Raw genomic sequence first — 19,778 nt, 5'->3', positions numbered from 1 at the left:
ACAGAGAAGTAGTTCTTTAACCTGATAAAGGGTACAAAACCTGCAACAAATATCATTTTAATAGTGAAATCTTACATCCATTCCCACTAAAGTCAAAAACAAGACAAGGATGGCTGCTATCCTCCCTATTCTTCAATATAATATCTGAGGTCCTAACCAGTACAGTAGGTCACGAAAAAGAGGATTGCAAAAAGAAGAGTCGCAACTGTCTTTCTTCAAAAATGATATAGTCCCCTAGAATATACAACACCAAGAATAAGCCCCAATGTAAACCACAGACTTTGAGTGATAATGATGTGTCAACGTAGGTCCATCATTCATAAGAAATGTACCACTCTTGTGAGGGATGCTAATAATGGAGGAGGCTATGCACGTGTCAGGGCAGAGAGTATATGGGATATTTCTGTACCTTCCTCTTAATTTTGCCATGAAGCTAAAATGCTCTAAAAAAAAGAAGTCTTTTTGAAAAAATGATATAGTTACCTACCTACCTAAGTAGAAATCTATAAACTAACCATTTAGTCTAATACAAGAGTAGAGAAAGATCACTGGGTTCAAAATTGACATACTAAAATCAACCCAACACCTAGAATGAAGAGCCAAGTGATGAGGCTGGCAAAAGGTGATTTCTGCATCCGTAGAAGGTAATGATGCTGGAGATCTGGGATGATGTTGGAAATAAGAGAGTGGGGCTTCCAGTGGTACCACTGCCACCCATGCAATTCTTCCTATGAAGAATAGGGGAGACTCAAGAAGTCACACTCATCAAACATCTCCCAGACTGTCCATATCCTTGAGTTTGTTACAGAGAATGGTAATTTACATGAGGTTATGTGTCAGAGCAATAACATTCACTAAGCAGTAAACCCAATTCTTTGCAAAATACCCAATTTCTACTTCAAATATCTACCTTAGGCAGACTCTCACATGTCCGTGTGAGTGCACCCCAGGCACTTCTTAGTATCAGAAGTTATTGTTTATTTGGTTTCCTATTTTGCCTGTTTCCCCTTACTAAAATGTAAGCATTATGAGAGAAGTCAGGGGCTGTGTTTTCCTCTTCCCTAAAACCCTAGCACCTAGACTAGTGCCTGGAACATAACAGATTCTCAATAAATATGTTAAAAATTTAATAGAAAAGATGACCCCTATGCTGGTCTTGAAGGGCAGGCAGGAGCCACAAGTCAGATGGAGGTGGAGCAGCCGCATAAGCAAAGGCACAGAGACATGAAAAACCTCATCTGGGGGAAGCCAACTCTGCATTGCCGGGAAACAACATGCAAGGCGTGGGACGGAAACTGGGAACTTGTGAACTGAGGACAAAGAGGCCAGAAGGGCCTTGTTGGGCATGCTTAGAAGGTTGGGCTTTGTCAGCCAAGTGATGAGGCGCAATCGAAGGGACTTAAGAAGGAGGTAACACAGATTTATGTAGTTCAATCTGGCAGCTTCATAGGTCAGATCTGAGCAAGTCAAGACCAGAAGAAGGGATCAGAAAATGATTGTTTTAGTTCAGAAAAGAAACAATGATAAAAATACTCATAATAAACACAGTTTACCATATTAACACCTACCATCTGTGTCAATCACTGCACCAAGCGCTTTACTCACAGGATCTCATTTAATCTTCATGATAATTCTAGGAAGTAGTACTATTCCCGTTTTACAGATGAGGAAACTGCAGCACAGAGAGATTAAGTAACTTGCCTAAGGTCATAAAGCCAGTAAGTGAATGAGGCAAGACTCAAACCCAAGCAGTCTGACCACAGAAAATGGCTTCAGAGCCATTAAGGGATGAGGAACAGACAGATTCAAGACTCACTTATGAAGTAAAACTCAGCTGCACTCTGTGATTTCTTTGGAGGTGGAGGTGAGGTGGAGGGAAGAGACTCCAAGGTGTCTGGCTTGGATGACTAGCAATTAGAGACTCAGAACTACAGAAGTCCTGAAAGACCACCCAGACTGACTGACCACCCAATGCCAACAATTTCTTCTCTGCCATCTCTAACAGTTACCTCGGCTCTGCTCAACAGGACAACACAGACCTGGGTGGAGTCAAACTCTGCCTCCCATTACTAAGACTCTAAAGATTTAAAATAGCTTGACAGTTGAAGGGTCTTCCGAGACTTTATCCACTGACTTTCACTCTGTGATATGCAGAATTCCAGAATTCTACAAGTACCTCGGGCGCTATCTCAGGTTGGGCTCCCGCCTGCCCCTCTGTCTTCAACTAAGCAGTACCAATTTTATAACACTCATATGTTGAGCATCCTTGTAAAATCTCGTTTGGAAAAAAAATGCAATGCTTTTAAAATGTTTCACAATCACAGGTACAGACCAATAACCTTATTTTGTGGCAAAGGAATTTGAGGTGCACCAAGTATAAGTGTTTTGGTGAAGGTCACATACACAAGTAATCACAGAGCAAAACAATCCTTCAAACACTGGGAACAGCCCCATTCCTCAAGGTTATCTTTTTCTTTGTTCAAGTTTTATATAAGTATACAATTTTTTTTTTTTGGTGACGAAGATTAGCCCTGAGCTAACATCTGACACTGACCTTCCTCCTTTTTTTTTTTTTTTTGCCGAGGAAGATTGGCCCTGAGCTAACAACCGTGCCCATCTTCCTCTACTTCATATGGGATGCCACCACAGCACGGCATGACAAGCAGTGCATTGGTGCGCGGGATCCAAACCCGCAAACCCCAGGGCCACCGAAGTGGAGCGCGCGCACTTAACCGCTTGCACCGCTGGGCCAGCCCCAGTATATAATTTTTTTAACAGAAGATTTAAAATTGTATAGTAAAGTAATATACCAAAGTACACATTCATGCTTTTAATTTTTCCTATAGCTCTAAGCATTATCCTAACACTTAGCTCTCTCTACCTTAGAATCTGTATCTAGTGTAAGGTAATTTATATAACATATTAATTATTTATCACCACCAGCAAGCTCATGGTAACAACAGAGTTACAGCAAGACGTCTAAATTGATTGGCATGCCTTAAGCTCACAGATATTCTAGGTAACATTTCTGCCTTATTATTCATGACCTGGCTTAAGAAAGCAATTCAAGTCAATTCAATTAAAATATTCTCTGGCTTGGGGTCCTCCAACTCCCTGATTCTTTAACTCCCATTCTTCCCTTTCTAAAGCTTGTATCATAAAACTTCTAACTGATTAAAGCTGTGACTTGATCAGAAAAAAAAAAGGCCTTCCCACGCGTGAAAACAAGGACTCCAGAAGCACTCAAGACTCACGCATTTCTATGAACAGCTGCCTCTTCTCGGCCATGGTCTTCCGCTTGTTCCCGCTTTCCTCAATCATCCTAGAGACAAAGAAAGATACAATAAACCACAATCCAACCAAGTGCTTATCAGTCTAATATGAGGAGGTACAGGAAACCAAATTGTATGTGCACATATTAAGAGAATACCTGTAAAAATAAAGGGGAAGCCTGGTAAAGAAAAAGACAAACCATTGTCCCTTTATTTGATAGCTTCTAAAATATTAGAAAGTCAACACTTCAATGAGCTCATACACTTGCTTTCCGTGCTCAAAATACGGGGCTACGTCTTATATCTAACTACGATTATTTTCTCTGCAGAATCCTGGATTAGTTGAAACACAGTTTCCCATATCCCTACTGCTTCACATAGATAAACATGTTACTAAATATAATTTAGAAAATAATTATAATGAAAGGTTACAATAAAGAACAGAAGAACAGTTAGCTTACACTAAAAGAGAGAAATAAAATCTTCTATTTTTATATTAAACACTATTAAACAAAAAAGATATTCATCCCCAAACTCAAAGAACTCCTAAATGTAACTTTTTTATCACATGGTAGTTTACACTGACAGACTTAGGCTACACCAGTCACTTTGTTAAAGCTCTTTCCACATATTATCTCATTTAATCCTCCCAACAACCCTAGGTGCTGGTTATTTTATCCCCATTTTACAGATTAAGAAACAGATGCCTTGAAAAGAGCACTAACTGGCTCAAAGGTATACAACTCGGAAGCGGTGGAGTGGAACCTCAACCCGTTAACTTAACTTCTTACATAAAACTTCTTACGTAATTGTTGCTTTGAGATGCATATTTTCAAATCTCCATGCCTAAAAAGCTAAGAAGACTTATAGCCCATTGCAGGGACCCTATTGATGCAAAATTTGTGACAATTTCAGCTGAACTTTGCCTTACTCCATGAAGAAAAAACATTTACAATTAGCATAAACCAAATAATTTCCATGAGCAGATTAAACTGTTGTAAATCGTGGAGTGATTTACATAACGTATTCTCAAATATGTTAGAATCACAAATTAAATGATGACTACACAAATTACACATCCATTAAAGCAAGGTGCCTGCCGAAAGTTTAGTGGCAAACATATCCTAAAGAAAATTTAAAACGTGAATATATTCCTTAACATTCTGCAATTAATATTTTGATAATTAAAACTGGCCCTTTCCTAGATCATTGAAATGTTACCAAACAGGCTTCAACACGCATGATGGTTACTTAGCAATTTGCCCCCAAGAGGAAAGAATTTTAAACAAAAAGAAAGTAAGCCAAAGAAAAAGCAACCCAAAATAGCAAAAATCTAATGAAATCTAGGTCCTAGAGGAAAGACAGGAGTTGCTACCAGTAGCCTGTAATTAGAAAGAAAAAAAGATATTCAAAAGTTGGCTCCCTCCTCCCAAACTTGGTCTCTAAGTAACACAAATTTTAAATGCTAAACTCAGATTAAAACAGAGAATATCATAATGTCCTTTATAATATATCTCATTTATTATATTCTTTTTCTACACTTGCTATTTCCTTACACTACATTTTCTCAAAGTTGGATCTAAGAATTCCTGGAGATCCCTAAGTTCCTCATGACAATTTTCTAAATTTTGTTTTTATTTCCAGATTAATCTTGAAAAAAATTAATATAAACATATTCTGGATCATCTGGATGACCACCAAACTACAAGTACTGCCATGCCATTTCAGGGCCCACATCTGCACGTGTGATTTAGTGCGGCACTGGGAACAAGAGATCACCCAAAGCAGGGGACAGCAAACCAGAGAAATTATACCACCCTGGGCCAGATCTGCCCTGCCACCTGTTTTTGTAAATAAAGTTTTACTGGAACACAGCCACATCCATTCATTTATGTATTGTCTATGGATGTTCTCGCGCTACAATGGCAGAGTTGAGTAGTTGCAACAGAGAGCATCTGGCATGCAAAGTCTAAAATATTTACTATCTGGTCCTTTAGGAAAAAGTATGCCAACCCAACCTAAAGCAATAGTAATTAACACTGCATTATTACATATGTCTGGTTGCAAACAGGTTAGAATGTTCCCACTGTCAAAATGACAAGGATCATCCCACGTGGGTTTGAGTTTCAGTTGCATTACTGGAAGTCTATCCTCGGGCAAGTGCTTTAATCACTCTAAGATTCACTCCTCACTGCTGAAATGGCATAAAAATTATATACTTCACTACCATTCATTTGACATATATTTATTGAGCAGCTCTTATGTGGCAGGCACAATTAGATGTACTGGAAATACTGCAGTGAATAAGAGACAATGGCCCCACCTTTATGTAGCTTAAATTCTTGTGAGAGGATTAAATGCAGTAACTCATTCAGACAGGGCCTGGCGGAAGGTAAGCACAGGACTAATGGTAGCTGCTATTCTTATTACTACAATTATTATTATTTATTACTACTCCTACACAGGTAGTTTATAAATCTAGTAGGCAGAATCTCATTTGCAATTAATGATACTACGATAGATGTTATTTAATTTAATGTATTTTCTTTTAAGAAAGTCCTTGGACTTTTTGAAACTAATAAAGCACAAAGCAAACACTTTAGAAATTTAATGATCTAAACCTAAAAAATAATAGTATCTTTAAATCACACAGACAATTATTACAAACATGAGTCAAACAACACATAAAAACATACATCAGAACAATGTGAGATATCATGAAACGGTCATCACATTGATAAGCCAATAATGCACAAACAGACTTTTTAAGAAATCTGTTTTTATAAACTGGGTTTTGATTTTGTGTTATTGTTGCTAAAACTACCTGGTCTTAAAAAGAACTTACAGTGGAGTTGTACTATACTCGCATTTAACTAATATAAATTCAACTACATGCGAGAGAGAGAATTATTTAAATAGACGGGCAATTCCATACCAGGATCACCTGTCTGTCCAGAAGCGTGTGAGGAAGAAAGTGAATGTGCAGTTCCCTGCTCAGTCTCGGTTCCCTCTGGCCTCTGACAGAGTAAGCATCCCTTTTCTTCTCTTTTTTCAAAACATATACCCTACACACAAGCTATCTGCTCACCTGGTGTTCAACTAAAGACAAAGTAACCAGCTCCAACATGAAGAAAAAACTGGCCATGCTAGACTTCCTGAGAGAACTCTGTGTTGGTCTCCATCACAGTATCGCTCCTGAGGAAATTTCAAAAGGAACTTTTATCTACATTAGATTTCCCCTGTACTCACTGATTTCAGAAATGAACTCCCAAGATTTGACTTCAGTGTATGAAAGAATTGAGATATGCACAACCACAAGGATTTGATACTAACACTTCAGAAGTTTCCAATGTTTCGATTGCTTTATGAAATTACATTCATGTAACCATTTTCTTTCTTTCTTTTTTTTTTTTTTTTTGGTGAGGAAGATTAGCCCTGAGCTAACATCTGTTGCCAATCCTCCTCTTTTTGCCGAGGAAGATTGGCCCTGGGCTAACATCTATGCCCATCTCCCTCTACTTTATATGTGGAACGCCTGCCACAGCATGGCTTGATGAGCGGTGTGTAGGTCCGTGCCCAGGATCCAAAATCGCGAACCCCAGGCCACCAAAGCAGATCACGCAAACTTAACCACTATACCACCAGGCTGGCCCCCGTAACCATTTTCTTAAAAGTTTGTAAAATTGTTCATAGATAGGAAGATTCTCAAAATTCAGAGCTATAGCATAAGGCTAACTATAATTAGTTCTTTTAAAAAAAAAAATTATGAAATCCAAACAACATGCTAACCAGTTTATGATGTATCAACAAAACTAAAATAAATTGTATTTATACTGCAGTAACAATTATTCAACCATCATATATGTATAGGCATAAAGATTACAAGTAAATCTGAAAATGAAAATACATTTATAAGATGTGGTTGTTTCCCTCGAGTTTTAATTTGTCACTGTGTTGCTTGGCAATTTTTAAAAAGTTGAATACATTTGAAGTTTGTACTTAAAAGAGTTTTACAATGTTTAAATATGTTTCCTTGGAGGCAATGGGGACACAGACACTGTCATAAACTGTTAGTGAATGTATACTGACAAGTATTTTGGAGGGCAACTTGGCATTATTTACCAAAATTTTAAATGCATACTACCTTTGGCCCAGTAAATATGTTTACTTATTTGCTAAAAAAGGAAAAGAAAAGGGAAGGGAGGAGAGAGAAGGGGAAAAGAAGGAAGGGAAGAAGGAGAAATCCAATATGCAACCGCCAAATAATTTATGGTGCAGCCATACAATGAAATAGGACATTCACAGGTACTAAAGAGGAGGCAGGTATGCCCGACTCAGGAAAAGATATTCAAGACATGAAACTCAAAAGGCAAGTAAGGAAAACAGTATTGTAGCACAGCAGATGCTATTCGTGCCCTGCCCAGATACCTTAGCTGGCCTGATCTTCACAGATCCCCCAGCTGCTGTAGTGCTGGCTGCTAACTTCTCACAGATGTACTCTTCTCTGGAAAATGGCCTTCAGCGGATTGAATACTCCCTACAGAGAAATGCCTGGGAAGTAACTCACCCCCTATAGGGGCCGAAGGGCAGCTACAGCTGATGAATGACTGATACAAGGTATAAAAGCCCAGCCCGGGAAGTTCTAGATCCTGGTAAGATGGAGTGAGCACATACCAACCTTACTCTCCCATCGAATGCAACTATAAACCTGCACAGAATGTATGCTGGACATATTTGAGGTCTGTGAAAAGTAAATATCAGCAGGTGGATTGGGAAAGAATAGAGAATTCAAAGTACCACTGAACAGGTGGTGAGTCTACATTTTTTTCCCTCTTGTATCTCCTGGCTTGAATTCAAACACAGCATGAACCCCTGAACCTACTGCTGTGGTACACACACACAGAAATCCAGGAGAAACCCTCTAGTTCTGGCTTGAAGAGGAGAAAGAAGACCAAAGGCCAGAGACAGTGGGGGAAATTTCCCAGGTCTTTTTCTTCATTTTCTCCCACCCCAGCCAAGAGGCAATCCTGTGGTGGAGGCAGTGGCAGCAAAAGCAGCTGGCCTGGGAAACAAGAGTCAAAAACGTGAAGAAAAGGAACCCTCCTCTCTGTTCAGTTGGCTGCAGCCCCAAGAGGAGCCCCACTGATATTTTTTCTCTCTCCCTATTCCCATTGCGGCACAATTGCAGAAGCAGGCCAGAGGACAGAAAAGGGGAGCTCAGAGTAGCCAGCAAGTACCAGAGCAATGGCTGAGCAGGAGAAGCTCAGGAAAGCAACTCCATATAGCTATTTAGGAAATACTAGGATCTTCTCCAACCTGCACATTCAGGGATCTGATCTACATTAGCATACCAATGACTTTGAAAAGTAAGCTTACAGCAAGACCTCCACCTAGGTCCCAGACTGAGCTAGCACTGAAAAGGATTTGAAAACTGAACTGACATTAGAACCACAGCCACTAGAAGGTGGATAGAAACCTGTGGACTAAACCTAACCAGGTCAAGTGCCTGCTAAAACAAAAATATCAACATTCTCCATTAGATTTAAAGAAGACTCAAAGTCTTATAATGTTCAAAATGTCCAGGAAACAATACAAAATTATTTGGCAAACAAAAAAACCAAGAAAATCTTAACTCACAAGGGAAAAGACAATCAACAGATGTCACTGACAAGATGACACAGCTGTTGGAGTAATCTGACAGAGACTTTAAAGCAGCTATTATAAAAATGCTCAAATCAGTAATCACAAACACTCTTGAAACAAAAGTTAAAATATTAAGTGTCAGCAAAGAAACAAAAGATATAAAGAAGAATCAAATGGAAATATTAGAGCTGAAATATACAATAACTGAGGGGGAACAATCCACTGGATGGACTCAACAGTAGAATGTAGATGACAGGGGAAAGAGTCAGTAAACTTTAAGATAGATCAAACAGAAATTATTCAATCTGAACAACAGAAAAAAAGATTTTAAAAAAAGGAATAACGCCTCAGGGACTTGGCAGACAAAAACAAAAGGTCTAACAATCATGTCATTGGAATCCCAGAAGGAGAAAGAAAGAGTATGGTGATATGGTGCTAAAACAATACATGAAGACATAAAGGCTGAAAACTTACCAAGTTTGGTGAAAGATATACCTACAAATTCAAGAAACTAAGCAAACCCCAAACAAGTTAAAGCCAAAGAAATCCATCATAATGGACACATCATAATCAAACTGCTGAAAACTAAAGAAGGAAAAACTCTTAAAAGAAGCCAGAATAAAAGAATTTACCCATAGGGCAGGGATCAGCAAATTTTTTCTTAAAGGGCTAAAGAGTAAATATTTTAGGTTTGCAGGCCATATGGTCTCTGTCACAACTACTCCACACTGCCATTGTAGCATGAAAGCAGTCACAGATAATATGTAGACAAATGGGTGTGGCCTTGTTAAAATTTTATTTAGAAAATAATCAGGCAGTCACCCACAAGCCATAGTCTGTCACCCCTGTTAGAGAGAAATAATGATATGAATTACTATGGATTTCTCATCATAAACTATGGAAGTCAGAAGATGGTGGAACAACATTTTTGAATGTTGAAAGAAAAGACTGTCAACCCAGAATTCTATATTGAGAGAATAAATTCTTCAGAAATTAAAACTAAGAGAATTTGAAACCAGCAGGCACACTCTAAGAAAACTGCTAAATGAAGTTGTTCAGAAAGAAGAGAAATGATTCCAGAAGGAAACTGAAGGAGCAGCAATAGAAAAGATGTTAGAAGAAATAACACCAATTTCACATAATCTCTAGTAGAAAATACAAAAGACCACCTTTCAATTCATTTTAAAAGGCCAGTAATTTCTGATACCAAAATAGACAAAGACAGTGTAAAAACAAATAAGCAATATCCCTCATGAACATACACAAAAATCCTCAACAAAATATTATAAATTGAATCCAGCAACATATAAAAACCCCAGAAGCAACAAGGGTTTATCTCAAGAATGCAAGGCCAATTCAATATTTGAAAATTAATCAATATAATCCAACACATTGACAATCTAAAGAAAAAAACACATGCTCTTATCAGATGCAGAATGAGCAGCTGACAAAGTACAACATCCATTCATGAAACTCGCAGCAAACTAGAAATAAAAATATTCTCCACCTGATAAAAGGAGTCTACAAAAAAGCCTACGGCGAACGTCACACTGAATGGTGAAAGACTGAACGCTTTCTCCCTAAGATTGGGAACAAGGCCAGGATGTCCACTCTCACCGCTTCTATTCAACATTATACAGAATGCCTCAGCCAGTGAAATATGACAAGAAAAGAAATAAAAGGCAAATAGATTGAAAAAGAAGAAATAAAACTATCCCTATTTGCTGACAACATGATTATCTTTGCAGAAAATCCAAAGGAACATATGAAAAAGCTCCTAGAACTAAAAAGTGAGTTTAACAATGTTGCAGGACAGAAGTCTGAAACCTAAAATTTAACCACAGTTCTACATACTAGCATTCCACAATTAGAAACTGAATATTTTTAAAATAGCATTTACAATATCTCTAACAATAATAAGATGCTTGGGTTTACACTAACAAAATATGTATAGGATCTGTACACTGGAACTATGAAACTCTGATGAAAGAAATTTTTAAAAGATCTAAACAAAGAGAAAGACATGCCATCTAATCAGATGGTCTAATAAAAATCCCAAGAGAATTTTTTGTAAATATAGACAATTCTAAATTTTATATAGAGAGGCAAAAGGAATAGAATAGACAAGACAATTTTGAAAAGGAAGAATAAAGTTAGAGGATCATCCTACTCAATTTTAAGAATTACTAAAAAGCTACAGTGATCAAGATAGCACAGCACGGATTGGCAAAGGGATAGGTACACAGATCAATGAAACAGGACAAAGTCCAGAAATAAAACCACACAAATACAGCCATTTGATTTTTGTTTTTAAGGTGCAAAAGAAATTCAGTGTAGAAAGGATAGTCTTGGTGTTGGAAACACTGGTTATCCATATGTCAAAAAGATGAAACTTAACCTATACCTCACACCATATACAAAAATTAATTCAAAACAGGAGATAGATGTAAGTGTAAAATGTAAAAGTATAAAACTTTTAGAAGAAAATACAGGAGAAAATCTTCATGGTCTGGTCACATCACACTAAAAGTGCGACATCATACTAAAAACACAAACCATAAAAGAAAGAAAATGATAAACTGGACATCAACAAAACTAAACACTTTTGTTCTATGAAAGAAAGCAATAAGGAATTAAAAAAGGGCCGGCCCAGTGGCACAGCAGTTAAGTGCGCATGCTCTGCTTCGGCAGCCCGGGGTTCGCTGGTTTGGATCCTGGGCGTGAACAGATGCACTGCTTGGCAAGCCATGCTGTGGCAGTGTCCCATATAAAGTAGAGGAAGATGGGCACAGATGTTAGCCCAGGGCCAGTCTTCCTCAGCAAAAAAGAGGATTGGCATTAGATGTTAGCTCAGGGCTGATCTTCCTCACAAAAAAAAAAAAAAAGAAAGAAAAAGAAATTAAAAGACAAGCTAGACACCAGGAGAAAAATATTTGCAAATCACATGTCTGACACAGGACTTGAATCTACAAAAATATATATATTTAAAAAAACACTCTCGGGACTGGCCCAGTGGCGTAAGCAGTTAAGTGCGCGTGCTCCGCTGCAACAGCCCAGGGTTTGCCAGTTCGGATCCTGGGCACGCACTGACGCAACGCTTGTCAAGCCATGCTGTGGCTGCGTCCCATATAAAGTGGAGAAGATGGGCATGGATGTTAGCCCAGGGCCAGTCTTCCTCAGCAAAAAGAGGAGGATTGGCAGATGTTAGCTCAGGGCCAATCTTCCTCACACACACACAAAAAAACCTCTCGAAACCAAACCAACATAGAGGAAAAGCTTGTTACTCAACAGTAGCCACCACACTGATGTTACCTGCTGACCTAGCAGGTACAGCACACCCTGCTGATACTCTGCCTTTATTCTGTCACCTGTACTACTACTTGGATGCACAAATAATCAGCTTCCAGATGCCAGCATCTGCATTTCTTTGCCTGAGGGCTTTTTCTGGCCACTGAAGACTGCTTTGACACCTGCGTGTCCAAAGTACCAGGGAATTGACATCCCTGGGAGCAGCCCTCCCACTGATGGAAGTTAATATATAAATACTCCAGCTCCTTTACCCATCAGAGGGGATAACTCTGAGACAATGATTTCCACCGGCTTCCTGAGTTCCCCACTGGAATTAACTTTGCTTACCACGGTGCCTGATAAGAAACTCTTTATGAGCTACTTTCTCTTCTCTGTCTCACTTCTCCACTCCTCTACTGGTATCTCCTAGGATCATCCAAAAAAAAAAAAACTTGCACTTGAGTATTGATTATATCAGCTTTTACTTCTAGGGTAATGCAAAATAAGACAGATTCGATCCTGTAAAACAGATCTTCCAGATGGATTCTGACTTGCCAACCAGATGACAAGGATCCCAGCACTGGTATTAAGTGGCTTGGTGAGAATCCCTGGTGTGCTGTTGTGTTGATATCACTAAGACTCTCGATGTGGTGGAGCTGGGAAGGGATACAGGTAGAAGAAGATGACTGGCTTATGTAATAGCTTTAGCATTTGAGAGATATAAAGGCATCAGGAATTTTAAAAACAATTAAATTGGCTGAGTTTTTGTTAGGCAGCACTGATGCACAGAAGAGAGAAAATGTCAAGGCTTACATCAGCCAAGTATCAACTCAGAGCATGGTATGACAGCCAGAACACCTCCATGGCAGTATTTTCGGGAAACCTCAGCTCCTACAACTTAAGAGCACACTATGCTAAAAATCAAGCCCAAATTCAAATTATGAAAGTGCGCAAATTACGCTTCCCCTCTCCGACACCCACGCCACGTGCGCACTCAGCTGGAGCAGCGCCCAGTGTAGCCTTCTCTGCGCGCCGCTGGCCGGCGGGGAACAGCCTGGGCTCCCCGCGGGACAAGGCGCTGCTCACCGAGAACGCGGCGGCGCTCTGAGGCACAACGGTCCAGGACTACACCCAGATCAATGAGCTGCAGCGGCGCCGTGGGCCCCGCGGCCTGGTCGTCTCGGCTTCCTGTGCAACCAGTTCTGGCATCAGGAGAACGCCAAGAACGAAGAGATCCTGAATTCCCTCAAGCGCGACCGACCCGACGGCGGGTTCGAGGCCAACTTCACGCTCTTGGAGAAGCGCGAGGTGAAGGGCGCGCAGGCGCACAGCTCTTAGCCTTCCTGCCGGAGGCTCTGCCCACGCCAGAGAGGACGCCACTGCGCCCAAGACCAACTCCAAGTTCATCACCTGGTCTCCAGTGTGCCACAACGACCTCGCCTGGAACTTCAAGAAGTTCCCGGTGGGCCCGGACGGTGTGCCTGTGCGCACGTACGGCTGCCGCTTTCCGACCATCGACATCGAGCCCGACATCGAAGCCCTCCTGTCCCAGGGGCCCGGCTGTGCCTAGGGCGCCCCTCCTATCCCCGCTGCTTGAAAGTCACAGCGCTGTCCTCTGGGGATTTCATCTATGATGGTATTTCCTCCAAACCTGCATGAGGAACGCCTGATGTCCAGGAAAACGGCCCGAAACGGGTGCTGGTCCTGTCTATCCCAGCCTCCTCTCTCCCAAACCTACAGAAAATGAATTGGAGATGCTGGAACAGCATGGCAGGGTGTTAAGGAAGAGTTAAAAGGTACTCCCCTTCCCCATACTGCCCAACCTTTATCCATTCCATCTATACTGGACTGACAGCACCTGCTTTTTTTCTTTTTTTTTTTTAAACCTGATGGCTTTCTCTGACCTCTGAAGTCCATTTTGTTCCCTGCATGGCAGGCCTGAAATACTCAAGATTTACCACTCCCTGGAAAGAGTCTTAACAAATGATTGACAGAGTTGGTACATACATACTCCACCTACCTCGCCCCCTCAAGGTTATAACTCTAGGGACATGTTTGACACTGGCTCCTAGATCTCCCGAGTGGGAATAAGCTCGTTACCCACCGTGGTAACTTCCCTGATAACAAATCCTTCATTTGCTAACTTCCCTTCCCTACCTCACTTCCCTACTGGCATTTCCTGGAATAACCTCCAAAACAAAATACTTGCACTCAAATCCTTGTCTAAGAGTCAGCTTCTGGGAGAACTCAAACTAAAACATTAAATCTTTGCATTTCAACCAAGCTTATAATTCACAATACATAAAATCCAAATTCACAGGGTACACATAAACTAAGGTTACAATAAATGATTTTCCTGGGCCTTGGTGATAGATGACTCCATCTCAGTGCTCTGTGGATACTAATACTTGCATCTTTATAATTACACTTGTAACAAGTCCACATCAATAAAGATCTAATCCTATTGCCACATCTGATTCTATGTCCTTGTCTTCCTGACGTAACCTTGAAGATCAACACTTACATGAATGGAAGTACATCTCTCTACTTCCTTCCACTTGGGACTCCTGGCACTTTGCCTTTTCTTAGCCTCACAATCTAGAGATAACCAACACCTCCTTATCATTCCCTTCACATACTAACTCTGATTTCAAAGCCTGCCATTTCCTTCCTCATAATCACTCTCATATCCACCCTTTTTTCCCATTTCAACTGCCAAAATCTTTGTCCACATGAATGCACAAATAAAATTCTATGATGCCGTAATCTCAGGACTCTGCACCCCCTTCTTCCTGTAGTTCATCCTGTGGACATACAGAGAAATGCACTGGGTGTATTTATTCCAACATGTTTGATCTGCACTGGATCCTAATCACCCTACTCAGGAGCTTCATTCCACCCGATTAAAAAAATCAGAGCACAAAGTGAAATAAGCCAGACAGAGAAAGACAGATACGTATGATCCCACTCATATATGGAATCTAATAATACCAAAAAAAGTCAAACTCATCATAAAAACAGAGTAGAAAGGTGGTTGCCAGGAGCCAGGGAGTGGGGGAAATGGGGAGATGTTAGTCAAAGGGTACAAACTTTCAGTTATAAGATGAATAAGTTCTGGGGATCGAATATACAGCATGGTAACTATAATTGTTAATACTATCTTGTATACTTAAAATTTGCTAGGAGAGTAGATCTTAAACCACCACCACAAAAACAGTAACTATGTGACGTGATGGATAAGTTAATTAACTTGATTGTGGTAATCATTTCACAACGTATATATATATCAAATCATTATGTTGTATACTTTAAATATATACTATTCTAATAACTAAAACTGGGGAAAAATGTAACAATCTATTTGAACACCTTCCCATGTCATTGAGTACCCTTCAAAACATAATTTTGAATGGCAGAATTGAATTTTATCACAGTCATTCACCCAAGCCTTGATTGTTGGCAATTATTTCCAATTATCTACTATTATGAACAATGCAACAATAAACATCTTTGAAGCAAAATTAATCAAAATTAAAAAAGAGAAGACACAGAGCACAGCCTTAGTCTACAAAATGTAAAGACCAGAGTCCTAGCTATGAGAATATAAGCAGTTTCTTCAGATCTAAAGAGTTGAAACTATAAGTTCTTAGAAGAGGCTGTTTAATGTCCTAAACCCAAAGCCAAACTGAATGAACGAGTTTTTAGATACAATACCAAAAAAAACAATCCATCAAAGAAAAAAATGGTAAGTTGAATCTTATCAAAATTAACTGCTCTGCAAAAGATACTGTTAAGAGAATGAAAAGACAAGCCCCAGAGTAAAAGAATTATTTTCAAAACACATATGTGATGAAGGACTTGTATCCAAATTATAAAAAGAACTCTTAAAATTCAATGAGAAACAGCCCAATTAAAAAATGATCAGGGGCCAGCCCCGTGGCTTAGCAGTTAAGTGCACGCGCTCCGCTGCTGGCGGCCCAGGTTCGGATCCCAGGTGCACACCGACGCACCGCTTCTCCAGCCATGCTGAGGCCGCGTCCCACATACAGCAACTAGAAGGATGTGCAACTATGACATACAACTATCTACTGGGGCTTTGGGGGAAAAAAATAAATAAATAAAATTACAAAAAAAAAAAAAAACGATCAAAAGAGGGGGCCGACCCGGTGGCACAAGCGAATCAGTGCACGCGATCTGCTGCGGCGGCCCAGGGTTCGCCAGTTCAGATCCCAGGCGCGCACCAACGCACCGCTTGTCAGGCCACGCTGTGGCGGCATCCCATATAAAGTAGAGGAAGATGGGCATGGATGTTAGCCCAGGGCCAGTCTTCCTCAGCAAAAAGAGGAGGACTGGCAGATGTTAGCTCAGGGCCAATCTTCCTCAAACACACACACAAAAAAATGATCAAAAGATCTGAACAGATACCTCACCAAAGTAGATACACAGATGGTAAATAAGCATATGAAAAGACGTTCAACATCATTTGTCACTGTAAATTACAAATTAAAACTGCAATGACATAGCACTATACACCTACTAGAATGGCTAAATCCATAAAACTGACCATAACAAATGCTGACAAGAATGCAGAGCAACAGGAACTCTCATCCATTGCTAGCAGGCACACACAAACAGCCATGTTGGAAGATAGTTTGGCAGTCTCTTACAAAGCTAGTCATAGTCTTACCATATGATCCAGCAATTGAACCCCTAGATATTTACCCAACTGAGTTGAAAACTTATATGCACCCAAGTGTTTATACCAGCTTCACTCACAATTGCCAAAAACTGAAAGTAACCAAGACGCCCTTCAATAGATGAATGGATAAACTAACTGTGGTACTTTCATAAATGAATACTGTTCAGCAATAATAAATGAGCTATCAAGCCATGAATAGACAGGAAGGAAGCTTAAATGCATATTGCTAACTGAGAAAAGCCAGTCTGAAAAGGCTACATACTGTATGATTCCAATTTTATGACTTTCCAGAAAAAAACAAAACTACACAAATGGTAAAATGATCAGTGGTTGCCAGTGACTTGAGGTGAAGGGATGAGGGGTGAACAGGTGAAGCACAGGGGAATTTTCAGGGTGGTGAGACTTCTGTATGATACTGTATGGGTGGACACAGAGCACTAAGCACTTGTCAAGACCGATAGAAATTTACAACCTTAATGTACGTACAATGTATGAGTGAACCTTAATGTATGCATATATTTTTTAAAAACCCTTTAGGATGTCAGAGCACCAAGGAGGAAATGCAGAACGTGACCAGTCTAACTGTATTACAAATGTATGAAACAACCTCACTGAAGAGGGTGGGGGAAAAGTAATGACCTAAGTAACTCTGGAAATGAATGGTGTCTCTACGGCTAAAGGCAAAACAAAATACACATAAGTACTGGACTCTAGTTTCCCACAGGTTAAGGGTTAACAATTCTGATACTGCTTTGCATGTATACTGGAACTGAACAATTAAGTAAATGGATGGCAGATGGTGGGGTGTGAGGTTACAGATAAGCAAAGTGGGAAAGAAGCTAGAATGCTCCAGATGGCAATGGATTCCAACTGGAGACATCAGTATAAGTTCATATTTAGCTTAATATAGATACAGCTAGTTACATACAGAAGTATTTGTAGATACGTGGACATACATGGGTTAGTATACACATATATATGTCCTTGCTCTGTCAACCGAGACAGGCTATAAACAACAATATCCGAATAGCAATGAGCACAGCTAGTTCCCAAATTCTGGTTTATAAAATCATTCTCCAATAAAAAAGAACCAGAAGAATTCCATATAATTTATGTAGATATTCCACCCTGAAGAAAGTAGAGCATAACTCCCCACCCCTCAAGTGTGAGCTGCACACAGTGACTTCTTTCCAAGGAGGTAAAGGGGAAGGTGGAAATAACCTGACAGTGGAGAAAGCTGATAAACACCACTTCAGCCAAGTGATTAAGTTCAACAATCAGTGGTGATAAATCATGTTGACAGTATGTACCCTTGACATGATGTAATGAAAATGGCATTTTACCTCTGTGGTCCTCCTCCCAAAAACCTCTAAACCCAGTCTAATCAGGAGAAAAATATCAGGGCAAATCTCAACTGAGGGAAAATCTACAAAATACCTAACCAGTACTCCTCAGAACTGTCAAGTTTCATCAAAAACTGGATCAGAAAAGTCTGAGACACTGACAAAGCCAAGAGAAGTCTAAGGAGACACGACAACTAAGTGTAATGTGGTGTCTTGGATGGGATTCTGGAACAGAAAAAGGCCACTGGGGAAACATTAAGGAAATCTGAATAAAGTATGGATTTTAGCTAATAATAATGTATCGTCATTGGTTCATTAATTGTGAACCAATACTAATGTAAGGAGCTAAACACAGGAAACAGGATGGGATGCATAGAGGAACTCTTCGTTGTTGTTCAATTTTTCAGTAAATCTAAAAACTAAAGTTTTTTTTTTAAAGACAGTACAATTACATATTTCTTTTCCTTTATTCTCTTAACTGATTTAAAAAGCAACTGCATAAAACAATATCTATAAAATTGTATTACTGGGCCTGTAACATATAGAATTCCCTAAGACATAATAATCCTAAATGTCTACATACCTAAACTTAGTGCCTCAAAATACACGAAGCAAAAATTGATAGAACTGAAAGGAGAAACTGACAAATCCACACTTATACTTGGAGATTTCAACACTCCTCTACGATCTATACAAGCAGAAAGATGGATATGAAAGGACTGAACAACACCATCAGCCAACTGGATCTAATTGATATTTATGGAACATTCCACCCAATAATGACAAAACACAAATTCTTTCCAAATGCACATGAAACATGCATCACCAAATTCAGAAAAGTGACTACCTCTGGAGATGGAAGCAGAATAATGTGACTGCAGAGGGATACCAACACTATTAGCTATGTTTTATTTATTAGGCTGGGTTCTGGGTACACTGTATCATTCTTTATGCTTTATAGGTCCTATTTCATAATAAAATTTGAAGCTATTTACTTTGAGTGTATTCTCTGGTAAATCTTTTCTTCAGTGGTGGGGGAGGGTAAAGGGGCAGGTCTCCATATATTTTTTTATTAAAATGGAGTATACCAAATACCATAAGCTCCGTACTTTTATCCAAATGTGCAGAAACTCTCACAAACCCCATAATTTGGTATAACATTTATTACTTCAAATCTTTAGCAATGTCTTCCATGAGTATCCCAACAACATTTGCTAACAAAGGATGCATTTAGTTTGTCACCAAACTAAAATTATTAACTTGTCTATATATTATTTTAGCCACTTTTATCCAAACAGGAAGAACAAAGGTTTATGGTTTTTTGTCTTTTAGTCCTAAAGTAAGAAAATTCCAAAGAAATTTCCAAAAATGTATCACTGTTAATAAAATTTTAAGGTACTAGATTAATTAGCACATGACTGTAACTATCACTGAAAAAGCTCAATAAGTTTGTCTTCATATTCTGAATGCTTAGTTTTACAATATCTCAACTGGTAATATTAGCCTCATACTATCACTAGTGAATATCTTAAG

The 19,778-nt window shown here is 39.4% G+C and overlaps 1 protein-coding gene and 1 pseudogene across 9 annotated transcripts in view; one reads left to right on the top strand and one right to left on the bottom strand.

Moving 5' to 3' along the window:
- Positions 1–19,778, bottom strand: part of DTNB (dystrobrevin beta) — a 253,246-nt gene that overhangs the window by 222,602 nt on the left and 10,866 nt on the right. For all 9 annotated transcript variants that reach the window (XR_015553675.1, XM_014781904.2, XM_087437043.1 and 6 more), the window contains one exon: positions 3,255–3,322. Coding sequence is in view for 8 of the 9 variants with exons in the window: in XM_087437043.1 (XP_087293169.1) it covers positions 3,255–3,322 (68 nt within the window). In the remaining variant the exon portion in view is untranslated. The remainder of the gene's footprint in view (positions 1–3,254; positions 3,323–19,778) is intronic.
- LOC101392985 (glutathione peroxidase 1-like) lies at positions 6,251–13,773 on the top strand (annotated as a pseudogene).

Source organism: Ceratotherium simum, chromosome 11 (genome assembly GCF_057802395.1).
Source record: "Ceratotherium simum simum isolate JZ-2026a chromosome 11, ASM5780239v1, whole genome shotgun sequence".
NCBI lineage: Eukaryota > Metazoa > Chordata > Mammalia > Perissodactyla > Rhinocerotidae > Ceratotherium > Ceratotherium simum.
Note: the sequence above shows the minus strand (reverse complement) of the source record. Positions and strands in the feature narration are given on the sequence as shown.